Source organism: Pteropus alecto, unplaced genomic scaffold (assembly GCF_000325575.1).
Source record: "Pteropus alecto unplaced genomic scaffold, ASM32557v1 scaffold88, whole genome shotgun sequence".
NCBI lineage: Eukaryota > Metazoa > Chordata > Mammalia > Chiroptera > Pteropodidae > Pteropus > Pteropus alecto.
Genome location: NW_006494611.1, coordinates 378,656 through 393,618, shown reverse-complemented (window position 1 = coordinate 393,618; position 14,963 = coordinate 378,656). Strand labels below are relative to the sequence as shown.

The following is a 14,963-nucleotide window of genomic DNA, read 5'->3' as shown; positions in this document are numbered from 1 at the left end:
ACAGCCCTTATGCAGTTAATCCCCATGACAGTACATCCCACAGACCTACACATAAATTTATTTAGGCTTGCAGTATATCATCACCAATTTAGTTTATTCTCATTCTCTCATTCTTTCATTCTCTCTCTCTCTCTCCCTCTACCTCCCTTCCTCCTTATCAACTAAATTCAAAGTGCCACATAAGCTCATCCGTTCCACTTACAGTATATAAAAATTTCCAAGGAAAATTATATCCATGACACCAGAGATCTCTCGTTACATGTAACTAATGTTCCTCCTCATCAAGTAGATGGAATGACTACTGTTTTTCCTTTTAAGCAAGGTATGCCAAGTTTTCTATGTCTATTTCCAGAATATGAATGATATTTTTGCAACAAAGGAAAAGCACATGTAATTTCTGCATATATTTTGTTAAAAGCCTTCAACTGTTTGTAACCAGACCTTGCCAGTTTTTTATATTGCCATAAAGAACAGGGAGACTTTGGATTTCAGTTATGGTTGACGAAGTAATTCAGATCATCCTATCACCAAAGGAAAACTGAAAAGGATGGATAACATATATAAAACATTGACCTGGGTGGGTCAGAGAGCTAGCAAGATTAAAGAATAACTTTTCTGAGATATTGGAGAAGTCATAAAACTCCAGAGAGGTTTGCCAAACATCGGCCTCTTTTGCCTTGATGGCATTCGCTAATTTAGGGTGAGATGACTGAGATACTAAAGCACACTTTACTGACAGGTTTATGCAGCAAGGATGACAAAATTGAGTCTACGCTTCCCAACAATAAGGGCTCTAGTAAACCCTCCACCTTTGCACTGGCACTCCCAAAAAGCTGTACCCTATGAATTGGAAGAACCAGAATGAAATCCCAGCTTCAAGTCATCTGAGTGGTCCAGAAAATATCAGTCTCTGAAGTTGGATTAATGTGATTCCTAAGGTTAGTGTTTGCAGACAGTTGGAGGAAGACGGGGGGAAACCCTCTGGAAGAAGGTAACCTCTTTCAATTTTCTAAATAATTTTTCAAATAAACTGTCCATCAGAAAATCAAATATAAGCAAACACAAGAGAAGGCAAGACAGCACAAACGAGAAGTATAAACAATAAACAAAAGCAACAGAGCTCCAGATATTGAATTGGTCAGATATGAACTTAAAATAGCTATGCTTTTTTTTATTGAAAAGACTGAAAATTTTGTCAGTGAGCCAGAAGCTATACACAGTGACAAGAAAATTTATAAAGAGCCAAACAGAAATTCTAGAATTGAAAAAGATAAGAATCAAAATTAATAACTCAATTGAGTCTATGGCCATGCCACCCTTAACGTGCCCAATCTCATCTAATCTCGGAAGCTAAGCAGGGTCGGGTCTGGTTAGGACTTGGATGGGAGACCACCTAGGAAGACCAGGTGCTATGGGCAGTAAAAAAAAAAAAAAAAAAAAAACTCAATTGATGTGTTTAATAGCATATTAAACTCAACTAAAGAGAGAATTTGTAAGATGAAAAATAGGTCAGGAAAAAAACTTCAAGAATAAAGCAGAGAAATAAAAAAGAATGGACAAAACAGAATTCAGAGTATGGTGGTTTTAAAATATATCCAAAAATTATCTGACTCTCATCCTCTCAAAAAGTAGAGCCTAATTCCTCTCTCCTTGAGTATGGGCTGGATTTATTAACTCACTTCCAACAAACAAAATATGGCAGAAGTAACAGAAGGAACAGTGTATAACTTCCAAAACTAGGTCACATAAGACACTACAGTCTCTTTCTTGCATTCTCTCTCATTTCACTTAATCTGGAGAAAGCCAGATGCTAGATCATGAGAACGTCCCAGTAGCCTCAGGGAGAGGTCCATGTGGTGAAAAACTACGGCCTCCTCTCAACAGCCATGTGAGTGAGCCATCTTAAAAGATTTTTTCAGCCCATTCAAACCTTTAGGTGACCACAGCTCTGGCCAATATCTTGACTGCAGCCTCATGAGAGAGCCTGAGGCAAAATGATGGTTGCTCCTTAATTCATGATCTAAAGAAACTGTGAGATAATTAATGCTTGTTGTATTAAGCCATAAGTTTTTGGGGTAATTTGTCACTCAGTTGTAGATAATAAAGCAAATAAAAAACTATAGGACACCAATAGACCTGTACTAAATGAAATACTAAAAATTTCTTCAGGTGGAAGGAATATTATCACAGAGATATGGAAATGATGAAAAGAAAAACAAAAAAAAATAATAAAAAACAATAGAAATGGTAAGTATTTGGGTAAATCTTAATAATATTGACTATAAAATAAAAATAAAGTTTTTGGTGTTTAAAATACATGCATAATTAAAGTGCATGACAAAAATAACAAAAGGCAGAAAGGGAAAAAGTTTTAGGAAATGGCAAAAGTGCTCATTTATATTAGATTTTAATAAGTTGAAGATTCATGCTATATTATCAAGAGTAGTCATTAGAAGAATTGTAAAATAATATAATCAACAAGTAATAGAGGAGCAGAAATGGAATTTAAAGAACAAAACACTGGACTAATCTAAAAAAGCAAAAAAGGAGAGCGAAGAAAACATGGACTACGAGAGTAAAATAGAAAACAAATAACATACCATTAATTATATTAAATATAAATGAAATAAACAGATAAAACAAAAGACTATCAGATTGTACTTTTAAAAATCCTCAAATTCATTGGGATTAGCACTTTTATAAAAGAGATCCCACAGAGATCTCTAGGCCCTTCCTCCATCTGAGGATGTGAGGATACAACTAGAAGTCAGACCCAGAAAAGAACTCACATCTGATCATGCTGACATCCTGGTTCTGGACTTCCAGCCCCAGACTGTGAGAAATAAATTTCTGTTGTTTATTAAAAAAAAAAAAAATCCTCAAGCTTATGCTGCTGACAAGAGTACATTAAATATAAAGAAGTAGGGTTGAAAGTGAAATTATGTGAAAAGATACAGCATGCAAAAGCTAACCAAAAGAAAACTGGTATACCATACTAAAATCAGGAAAGAAAACTTTAAGGCAAGAAATATTATTAGCGATAAAAACCAAATTTTTTCATAAGGATAAAAGGTCAATCCAATAGGCAGGTGTAATAATTCTGAATTTCTCTGTATGCCAGCATAGCTTTCAAACACATAAAGCAAAAATCAAAAGAACTAAAAGCTGAAATAGAGAAATCCACAAGTATAGTGTAAGATTTTAACATACTTCTCTCAAAATGTAATAGAACAGACAAATAAGATATAGATTTTAACATTATTAGCAAACAACCTAATGATATATATCAAACAATGGCAGAATATATATCTCTTTCAAACACTATACATGAAATATTTAAAGTAACCATATCCTAAGCCATAAAGCAAGTCTCAAAAATTTTCAAAAAATCAAAAATAATGTTTTCTGACCGCACTACAATTTAGCTAGAAGTCATTTTTTTTTAAAAAAAAAAGTAACTTAAAAACTCCAAAAGTTTGAAAATGAATAAATTATCTTCCACACAACCAATGGATTGAAGAAAAAGAAATCTCAATAGAAATTAGGAAAATTCGTAATTGAACGATAAAAATACTACATATCAAACTTTCGAGGATATAACTAACCTACTGCTTAGAGGAGAATTTACAGTCTTAAATGCATACATTAGAAAAGAAGAAAGGCTGAATATAAAAAGCAAAGTAACACAAAATAAATAGAAGAAAGGAAGTAGTAAAAATATCAGAAATTAATGAAATCAAAAGCATAATAGTGAAGTTAAAGCCAAATTTGGGTTCTCTATAAAACTATTTAAATTTATAAATGTCTAATTAGACTGATCAAGAATTAAAAAAGAAAGCATAGCTATCCAAACCAAGAATGAAAATGAGGACATCATTATAGATAATTCACAGACTTCATAGATATTAAGATATTTAAATAGCTTTATGACATTAAATTTGAAAATTTAAAGAGAATGATTCCTAAAAATATATATAACTTACTAAAGAGAGACAGAAAAAAATCAACATTCTTATCATTATTAAAGGAATTAAATCTATAATTAAAACCTTCCCCAAAACAAAACAGCTCAAGGTGAATTCTACCATTTTAGGAAGAATAATATCAACTTTTCACAATCTTCCAGAGAATAAAAAAAAAAAAGAAGAAGAAAAACTGCATATATTAGTTTCCAATGGCTGCCAGATAACACAAACTGGCCGAAAACAACAGAATATTCTCTCACAGTTCTGGAGACCAGTTTAACATTAGTTTCACTGGGCCCAAATCAAAGTGTCAGCAGGGCCACACTCCCACTGGAACTTTTGGAGAGAATTTGTTCTTTGCCTATTCCAGCTTCTGGAGACTACTGGCATCCTTTGGTTTGTGCGACACCACACCAATCTCTGTCTCCATCTTACATTGTCTTCTCCTCTTCTGTGTGTAATTTCCCTCTGCCTCTCTCTTATAAGGACACATGTGATAGCATCTAGGGCTCACCTGGATAATTAAGATCTTTACCTTAATTATATCTGCAAAGACCCTTTTCCCAAACAAGATAACATTAATAAAATCCAGGAAGTAGGACATGAATGTCACTGGGGTGCAGGGCATTTTTCTAGCCTCCCACCCTCCTCAATTCATTTTATGAGGCTAGCATAGCTTTGAAATCAATACTTGAAAATGACACTATGAGGAAGGCAAATGTCACAAGTGAACATAAGTACCAACCCTAAATAAAATATTAGCAAACCAAATCCAGCAATACATAAAAGCAAGAAATATATCATGATCCAGTTGAGGAATGCAAAATTGTGTTACCATTAAGAAATCAATGTAGTTCTCTATGTGAACACTGACAGAAAAGAAGAGAGAAAAAAAATAAGAAGAAACACACCTCTCAGCTAGACAGAGTTGTTAGATGTCACCTTAATCTACAATTTTTCCCCTAAGAAAATGTAATGAAAGGAGCCATAATGCCTTCACTATCTCCCCGCCAGCACCTCTCTCAAGTAGTAGACCACTGGGTCTGTGGATGCTTGGAGGTATCCCCCATCCCCACCAACTACCTATAATTACCAACAAAGCCATAACAACTTTTCTGGAAGCCCAGAACTGATCTGATGATTGAAGAGTCCCATCGTTAGGTAGAGCAGGTTCCATCTAGGTAACATCTGGCACTGAGTTTTATCAGGAAGAGGAAGAGACCACTAGGTGCTGACTTTCAGTGACTTCAAATTTCCAGCTCACTGAAATCAAATAAAGTCAATGTATGATCTAGACCAGAGATGAGGAGCAGACCATTTTAGCAGTCTCTAAAATATTGTAGTACATTAGTTTTCAACCCAAAGCATATCCCAGTGACCTGGGGACTTTGACAAACTACACAAGCCTTGGACTGACCCTTGGAGATTCATAGGTATAAGAAGCCACTATTGTGATAGAAGGATGTCACATTCTTTAGGTGTATTATTTGCACATTGTGGGGTAGGGGAAAGATTAGAACTGCTACAACACTGATGTAACAAATACAAAAATATAAATGCATGGAACAAAAAATAAATATACTCCTTTCTCTTTCCTCAGATATTTTAAAACCTTATCAGACAAACCAAATTAACATTCATGTATTCATTTTCTACTGTTTTACAATAAATTACCACAAATATATTGGCCTAAAAAAAAAAACCAACACTTATTATCACTCTAGCTCACAAGCCCAGGCACATTGTAGCTGAGTTCTATGCTCTGGGTCTCACAAGACTGAAGTCAAGGTGTCAACCAGGGCTGCAACCTCATCTGAGGCATAGGGCCCTCTTTCAAGCTCACTGAAGTTGTTGGCAGAATTCAGTCCCTCAGTTGTAGAACTGAAGCTCCATTTTCTTACTGGCTGTCAGCTCCTAGAGGTTGTTCTCAGCTCCTAGAGACCATCCTCATGTCCTAGACACAAGGCTTTTTAAAACATGACATCTTACTTCTTCAAAGTAAGAAAGAGAATTTCACTCTAGTCTACTATGATGGCATCTTACATAAAGTAACATAACCACAGAAGTGACTATGTAGACATCTTTGCCATATTACATAATGTAACCAGGGGGCCCATAATTCTCCTTCCTCTCTTATATTCACAGGTCAGCCCCCACCCAAGGGAATAGAACCATACAGGGAGTGCACATCAGTAGCTGAGAATACTGGAAGCCTTCTTAGAATCTGACCTACCATAGTGTGTACTGCAGAGAGAGAGAGAATTTAAAGGAATGGGAAAACCTTGAGTGGGTAGAGAGTAACTGGAAAAAGGGAATGAAATAGATTAAAGAATGGTGACAAGGGGGAAAACAGCTGAGCAAACAGTATTGAGAGAGAACTGGGAGAGTTAAGAATTTTGTCTGGCAATGGATTTTATGTGAGGCAGAAATTTAAAAGATGAAATAAGGAAAGAAGATCTTGAGGAAATTCTTCTGACTTAACTTACTTCCTCTTTTGGTATTTTCTTTAGAGACTGCCATAAAATATCTTAATTTCTTTCAACTAATTGTATGTTTAGTTGTTTTTGTTTCTTATTTTTATTTTGTGCTTCGCTGTTCATTTCAATGCAATTCTGTGCTCAGAATGAAACTAAATATGATCCAACATTATTTTTATTACATTGTAAAGATCAGGCTTAGGATTCAAACAGACCTTAAATCAAATCACTACTTCTTCACTTACTAGCTAAGTTATTTTTTTAAACCACCGCCAATTATTGAGCACTATATGCCTATTCTAAATGACATTGCTTAATTTAGCTGTGATCAAGATATCGCCTCTAGTCCACTAGTTTATCTGTAATCTAGTTAAGTGACAGCTGTGATCACCAGTTTTTCCAGACTGACAACAAAATAACTAAATGCAGTTAATTGCTTCATTAAATTCCTTATGTGGTTGTACATATTTAAAAGGATATCTATAACTGTCTAAGGTATACAATAAATGTCAGCTTCTATTATTATCATTTTTATTATTCTTGTACCTTGGCAAACTAAGTGGCAAATATTATTATTAAGTCAATGATCTGAAAAATAGAAAAGTGAAGTTCAGACATCAGGAGAAAAGCTCATATTAAGATCATCCTTCCCAGCCTAGACTGCAAGCACCGCAGGGGCTGAGGTTTCTGTTGTCCGTTGATGTTTTCTCACATAAGTGCTCAATGAAAACAATATTCTATGTCTACTTACCAGCTGCATTTATAGTGCACATGGCCTTATTAAGGGGCGCAGGGTTGGGCTAGAGGTGGATGACCTACCTGTCAGAAAATTAAGGGCTTGAAAAAGTTGGGAAAGAAATTACAGTCTTGCTGGAAGACATTATGAGTAATTTACTCATTCATTTAAAAAATATTCTTTGAGCACTTTCTATGTTCAGATACTATAATAGATGTTATAGGGAGTAAATAAAGTACCTGAGATATGACTTCTACTCCCAAGGATCGTCAGTCCAATACAGAAAATAGCTGTATATTAAAGATTTCTATACAAGGCTAGATGTAATAGTGGCATGTGTAACACAAAATTGTACAGGAGTTCAGAGAATGGAGAGATCACTTTAGATCCTGGATTGGCTAACTATGGCCCATGAGCCAAATTCATTCTGTGGCTTATTTCTGAATGGTCCAAGAGCTAAGGACAGCTTTTACATTTTGATAAAACAACGAAGAATACAGACTACATTCGGCCTGCAAAGACTAAAATTTTACTATCATTTCCTTTACATAAAATGTTTGTGTACACTTATTCCAGATGAACAAAGAAGGCATAGCCAAGGCACATTTGATGTGGGCCTTTAACGGATGGACAGAGATGAAAATGGGGAAGGGCACCTAGAGTGGAGGGAATGACTTGAATAAAAGCCCAGAGGCAGAGGCCTTCAGAGCACATTTGGAGAACGATGGTGATGGATCTCATTTGGCAGGACTATGAGGACTGAAGGGAGAAATGGAGGAGTCTGGAAGAGTTGGCTGTGGTGGGTGGGCTAAGGAAGTTGACTGTGCAGTAACTGAGGACATCGCAGTTGCCAGAAAAAATTTCATGGAGTTTTTGCAATGGCTTCTCTTCAAGGATTCCAATGATGAGAGTGAAGATGATTTTTCACAGTACAGCACTATGATAATGAGATTTTTATGACAATTAGCCAGGGATGAATCCCATGTTTCATTCGAGTCACCAAAGAACTCATGATAGCAATATGTATTCTCTTAACTTCAACCTAGGTCAAACCGAAACTCCCCAACAGTGCTTAAAGACACCGTGCTTTATTATATCTCTTCTCCTCCACTATCCAGCTCTCTGAAAATGTGATTTAAAATGAGACTTCAGACAGACCCTCCAGTGTAGCTTTGTTTCACATGACACTATGTTATTAATGCATGACACTATATTATTAATAATATTCACCAACAAGTCTCAGACCTACTATTTCACCCTCATTTAGTGGCAATCTCCAGCAATCAAATAATTGTGCTTGTCTGTCTGGCCCAGGCACAGGATGCACTTACACAGACTGTTCTGTTGGTCAGTTCCATTTGCTGACAGCACAGCAGGGAGGGCTTGATTTATTCAATGTGTAAAGCTACTGCATACAAGTGGAATCCTGGCTAGGGAAGGGGACAAAAGGACTGAGAAAGGCAATGGAAAAAGACATGTAAAGATGGAATGAAATGGAGGATTGGTTGGGAAATCTCCATTTAGAAAAAGGCACCTACCTATCCTAATTTCCAAGTTTCCCCTGAAATCCTGAGTGCCTCAGTTTTCCTTCCTCACAGCCTGAGAAGAGGGAAGAGCCTTTATCCAGAAATACTAACTCCTGGTTGTTGTCACTCTGGTCAAACACACTGTAATTCCCTGACTGGCCGTCTACTTAAACGCTCTGGAGTAAATAAGGACAACAGTTATAAATCAAAAGGAAAGCAGGAAGTCAGACTAAAACACATGCAGTGAGAAAAAACTGAAACAAGTGAGGAAAGAGGAGAGAAAATCACTGGAGAAAGAGTTATAAATTATTTTATAACAGCCACAGGGCAGGGTAGTGTCACCTGACTTAGATGCAGATGGTGCTGACTAGAGGAAAGAGTAGCTGGACGTCTGTCTGGTCTTCCCTTCTGGTTTCCCAGCATATCCTCTGCTTCCCACTGCACCAGGTCCTCATATGATTCCTACCCAGGTCTGCCCTTAGTCCGTCTTGCTCTAAATCTCTCCTTTCTTCCTTCCTTTCTGCACCCCTATTAAAGTATTCCTTTTTCTATTTACAACAGTGGTCTCCAACCTTTTTGGCACCAGGGACCATTGCTCCTATCAGAATCTAACACCTTATGATCTGAGGTGGAGCTGAGGCGGTGATGCTAGCACTGGGGAGTGGCTGCAAATACAGATGAAGATTTGCTTGCCTGCCGCTCACCTCCTGCTGTGTGGCTCAGTTCCTAATGGGCCACAGATCAGTATCAGTCAGTGGTGTGGGAGTTGGGGACCCTTGAGTTACAACACTAAAAGGATCTCTTAAAATACTTCATAGACAAGTCTGTTGATCACTTATCCAAAATTTCATATCCAAGCAGAGGACAATAGGATGAACTCCCAATGGTAAATTGCCATGTCATGGTAGGATCATTGGAGAAAAAGAGGGAAGGAAAAGGATAAAGAGGGGTGGAATGAAAAAAGGAAGAAAATATTTATTGAGTGCCATTTAGTTTTACATACAGCATTATGTGAACTGCTGCCTACAAAAGATTCCCCGGGGCTAAATGGCTGCTGGTCAGGAATTTAGACTACAATAATCCAGATCTGAGCTAATTCCTAAAAAAAGTAGTAAGGAAATATAGAAAAGGGCAATCTATGATCCTCTCATCTTATGACCCTGACATTATATACATCTGGAAAGTGGACAATAAGGGTGAGCAATTACTGAACTTTGTCAGGGCTTTAGAAAAGTCATTCGATCACTCTGAGGCCCAGTTTCCTCATTTATAAAACAAAGCTGTTGGGATTGGGGGAGGGATGATCTCTACATTTTCTTCTCATTCTTAAATTACACCATTCAATAAATTTTGTCAAATTTTCCCCTCTATAAGATCATTCCTATAACATATAAATATGCTTTTATTTCTTCCAACTTAGGACAAAAACAAAACAAAACAAAACCAAAAAAGACTCTGCTTATACTGCTCCCTCTGGGCACCGCCTTATCTCTCTAACTCCCTTTTCAGCAAAAATCCTTGAAAGAGGTATCTTATACTCCATATCTCTGCTCTTACTTCTCCCATCCTCTCTTGCATCCATGCCAAGCAGACTTTTGCCCCCATCACATAACAGAAATTCTCATAAATACCACCAATGATTTCTAGTAGTCAATTCTTAGTTGTTCCTTTATTTGACTATTAGCAGCATTTCACTCAGTTCCTCCAAAGAACACTGTCTTCATCTGGCTTCTAGCACACTACACTCAACTGGTTTCCAGACCCCCCTTTTCAGTCTAATGTTCTGATTTTCCTCATCTCCCCAAATTTCAGATATGGAAGATCCCCAAACACAGCCTTCACTCCCCCTTCTTTCTCTCTCCATTCATGCAATGGATGATTTCTTCTATTACATGGCCTCAAAGATCACCATGGATTGATGACTCAAGACCTCTCTCTTGATGCCAGACATGTATATTCAAATGCCTACTTGAAAACACTCCTTAGTTATCTAGTTGATGTTTCAAACTTAACATGACAAAATTTCCCACCTCCAGCTTTCTTCTTCTGAAATCTTTCCAGTCTTATTAAGTGGCAACTCTATTCTTCCAGATGCTCAAGATACAGCTTTGGAGTCATTCTTGAATCCTTGCTTTTTCTCACATATATCTCATCCATTGGGAAACACTATCAGTTCTTCCTTCAAAATATAAGCAGGAGTCCAGCCATTTCTTTCCAGGTCCACTGCTACCATTATCTCCTACTTGAATTATTACAGTAGCCTCTTATAACCATCACCATCCGTACTGGAAACAGATGGCCTACTCAAATGAAATAACTGAGAATTTAATAAAGGGACTACTTACAAAAGTGTGGACAAGATTAAGGGAAACTAGCAAATGATTGTCAAGTGTCCAGTATCTAGCAAGTTAGTAAGGGCCAATGGAGTCATTATCATACTTGGACTGAAGGAGCAAGGAGTGAGAATAATTACCTGAACACACACACACACACACACACACACACACACACACACACACACACCCCCACCAGGAACTGTATTCTTCCGTGACAACCACCAGAAAGGAAGATAGAGAAATGAAGGCCATGAACTCACTTTCCTCAGGCCTTCTGATCTTCTGATCACAGACATAACTGAATCCCAAGTCAGAAAACAAGAGAGACATTGATGCATTCATTTAAAGTCAACTTCCTAATCTCCTATGCTTGTCTGGGACATACGGCAGAATGGAAAATGATAAAAAAAAAAAAAAAGGGGGGGATCTGGAAAGGAAAACAAGTATATCTGACAAAATATCCTCATATGCAAAACAAAAATAAATATTACTGTCAAGGAGTGAATTGAAATAATTTACATAAAGCATTTAACACAATGTCTGACACATAGTTTTTAGAGAAAGAGTAAAAACAACTCTATTTGCCTGGTACCATATTTCCAAGAGTGGATTTTTATACGGGCATGTTTTCCACACTTCAGATTATGACCAGTTAGTGGGCTGTGAACTTAATGGATTTCCCAGCATTTTTTTAAGAAACAGAAAGACCAGCACACATCTCATGAAGTAAAGATAAGTACTGTCTCAAAAATATTAATTTGAATTAAATTCAATTTAAATACACATTAAATTCAATGTTTATTTGTATGTGCACGTGTGTGTGTTTGCAAGTGTGTTCAAGTATGTATTTGTTCTCTGAGCCACAATGTAAAATATATTTATTAAGAGTCATGATCGAAAACTGTTTAAAAGCCACAATGCAAGAACACTTCTGGCTACGCCCTCTCACCTCTCACTTATACCTCCCTAGGAAGTGATTTACCTGATTGATATATCTGAGAGGAAAAATTGAGCAGACATGCTTGATTCCTTTCTCTTGTCCCTTATAGTCCCGTTTTATCTTCTCTTATTCTCTGTAGTAGACTAAATCATGACCCCCCAAAGAGATCAGATCCTAAAGCCTGGAACTTGTGAATAATACCCTAAATGGCAAAGTCTTTGCAGCTATTACATTAAAAATCTATGATTAGATTAGGATCTTGAGAGGGAGAGGTTATCCTGAATTATAGGTGTGGGCCCTAAATGCAATTATATGTATCCTTTAAGAAGGGGGGTGGAGGAGCTTCTACGTAAAGAGGGGAAAGGCAATGCGAAGACCAAGTAGAGAGAGATTTCAAGATACTGACCTTCCTTGAAGATTCAAGGGATGTAGTCACAAGTCAAGGAATGCTGACAGTCACCAGAAGCTAGAAGAAGCAAAGAATGAAAATTTATCCTTTCAACAGTTGACAGACATTTAAAAAGATTACGTTTAAAGGTTCTTTCCATGCCTTTAGTGGGTAGGAAAGGGGATAACAGATTTACATCCATGAGTGAGGTGTCATGAGAATTGGGAGGGCTTCTGTACACCTATTTGTACTCTGACTTCCCTCATAATAATACCCACACTGAATAATTATGTGCTGAGCACATTATATGCTTAATCTCTACCTTCACAAAAATTTGGCAAGGTAGTCATCATTATCCTTGTTTTATGAATGAGAAAACTCAGAGTCAGAAATAACTTGTCCAAAGTCACACTAGTTAGCGACAGAGTCAAGCTATACATCTAGTTTCCTTCAAAAAGAGAGCTATCTCCACTTTAACTGTCTCCCTGCATTGCCCATTCCTGGTTTCCTGGGGCTGGACTTCTGTATGGTAACTGTTTCTCAAACAAACTGCATGCCATAGTTTGCACATACCAAAAAAATACATAAGAAGTTTTTTCAGGCAGCAGTCTAGCTTGTTTCTGGCCACTTTGGTCCAGGATCTTATGCCTCACTTGATTTTTTTTTTTTTTTTTTGCGGTTGTTGGCTAAAAGCTAGATAAAAGATAAAAATGGAAGATGAACACTTTAGTGTCTTGGTGCTGGGCAATGTGTTGACAATAAATGACATTATAAATATCTCAGGGTTAGGAGAGCTCTTGGAGATCAAATGCAGAATCTTTTTATAGATGAAGAAAACAAAACCAACAAATTTCATGTATGTCTAATAACCAACAGCTCATCGAAGCAGAATTTCATTGCAATGTAAAGATTTCTAATACTTTGTAAGATCTAAGTGAGAAGTAACTCCAAACTTATTTTGCTCAACCAAACACAGCATTGTAAAACTTCCGTATTGTCTCCTTCTCAAGCATTTGTGTAGGAATATATTAAACTGATACCCTATAAGGAAAAAAACAAACCCTAGTTTTTATTTTAGGACAGGGGGTGAAATTGTAAATAGCACTTTTCAGTTGTGGGGATTTTGAGATCCCATGATCATTAACTGCCTTTGAAGTGGTGAGTCCATTCTACAAAATAAAACCCCAAACATTCGCACCGTCAAGTCGCATATTTAAATAAAATTATTTTAAATAAAAGAATGTTACAGAGAAACCCCCTGTAACACAATGTGGTTTGTTCGTTTGGTTTTTCTGGAAGAGCTTCACATTTGCTATACTAGCTTACCATATATTTATGTGGCTTCATGGTGGAATTGTTATGGCATGTTTAAAGATATCATTGCCCTTGAAAATTAAAAACAAAATAAAGGGCAAACGAAGGTCCTGAGAGGTAGGTAAAGAAAGGCGTTCTGGGTATGGCTACTCAATATTTTCTCACTCTCTTCCATAACAGTATCCTTCCGTGGAGGAATTCCCAAACACCCTCGGCCAACGAGCAAATGAAAACCACAGAGAAGCCCCACCTTTGAGCACAGTAAGGAGACGATCCTCCCACCCATCAACCAATCCGAAGTCGAGTTCTCCGTCTGCTCTCAGCTTGAGCGACCTTCGCTCCCCGTCGGCTTTCCCCTTTTACGACAGTTTTCCGGCCTGGCTCCTGGCCGCCACTGCAGTGTTTGCTGCGGCGCCTGTGTCTGGACGGTTTGTTCTTGCAGGTGGTGGCTGCACTGCTTTCTGGTAGACGCGTGGAGTTGTCGGCTGCAGCTTCTGGGCTGGGATGAACCCCGTGCTGGGTGGAATTAGGGGAGCCGAGCCGGAGTCATGGTGAGTGCGGCCTTCCAGTGTCCTGGCGATCTCGGGCCCAGGCCTCAGCCTCAGCTCACGGCCTCGGAGGAGAGGAGCCGCGGTTGTCTCCCTAGTGCGACTCCGGGCGGGGGGATGTAGGGCTTCGGAGAGTCACACTCTTCGGAGCTTTGGCTCACCCCTCTCGGGCCTTTGTGTTCTTACACAGCCCTTCTGCGGGCGGCTCGAGCCCCTGGGCCGCCGTCCCCGGCGCTCGGAGATCAGTGGAAACGTTGGATTATACCTGCCTTCCCCCTTACACACCCTCACAGGACTTTCAGTACTTTGCCCTATCCGTCCCCTTGGCTCTTGCCTACATATCTGTTCTCGATTCCTGAAACATTTGCGTTTCTCATGTTCTGTAGTCGTGAGGCGGGACAGTGTCGAAGGAGCAACGAAAAGCTAGTCTCTTCGTTAAGCTGAAATTCGTTATCAGAATTTTACAAGAACTCTTGTAGACATTTCTTCCTTCTCTAGCAGAAACTTTATTTCCCTTGCTTTTATTGAACTTTAATGAAACTTCATTTACCCTGAGGTGAAAAGTTTTCAAAGGGAGGAAAATCATTCTTTCCTTGTATAGTGTACAATGCACTGGACATAAAAGTTGCAGTCGTTTTAAAGGATCATTGGGCAGAATATTTTCACTCTAAAAGTTGTTTCTTCAGTTGAAATACAACTTGTAATGAGTTGGGATGGGGAATGTGTAATAGGA

The 14,963-nt window shown here is 38.0% G+C and overlaps 1 protein-coding gene and 1 pseudogene across 1 annotated transcript in view; both read left to right on the top strand.

Annotated features, from left to right (window-relative positions):
- The first annotated feature begins 1,299 nt into the window (after positions 1 to 1,299).
- Positions 1,300 to 1,418, top strand: LOC112474170 (annotated as a pseudogene).
- Positions 1,419 to 14,063: 12,645 nt separating this feature from the next.
- The window catches only part of DNAJC19 (DnaJ heat shock protein family (Hsp40) member C19), a 4,731-nt gene continuing 3,831 nt past the window's right edge, over positions 14,064 to 14,963 (top strand). Inside the window, exon 1 of the mRNA XM_006925756.3 lies at positions 14,064 to 14,233. Within this exon, the coding sequence (XP_006925818.1) occupies positions 14,231 to 14,233 (3 nt within the window). The 5' untranslated portion in view covers positions 14,064 to 14,230. The remainder of the gene's footprint in view (positions 14,234 to 14,963) is intronic.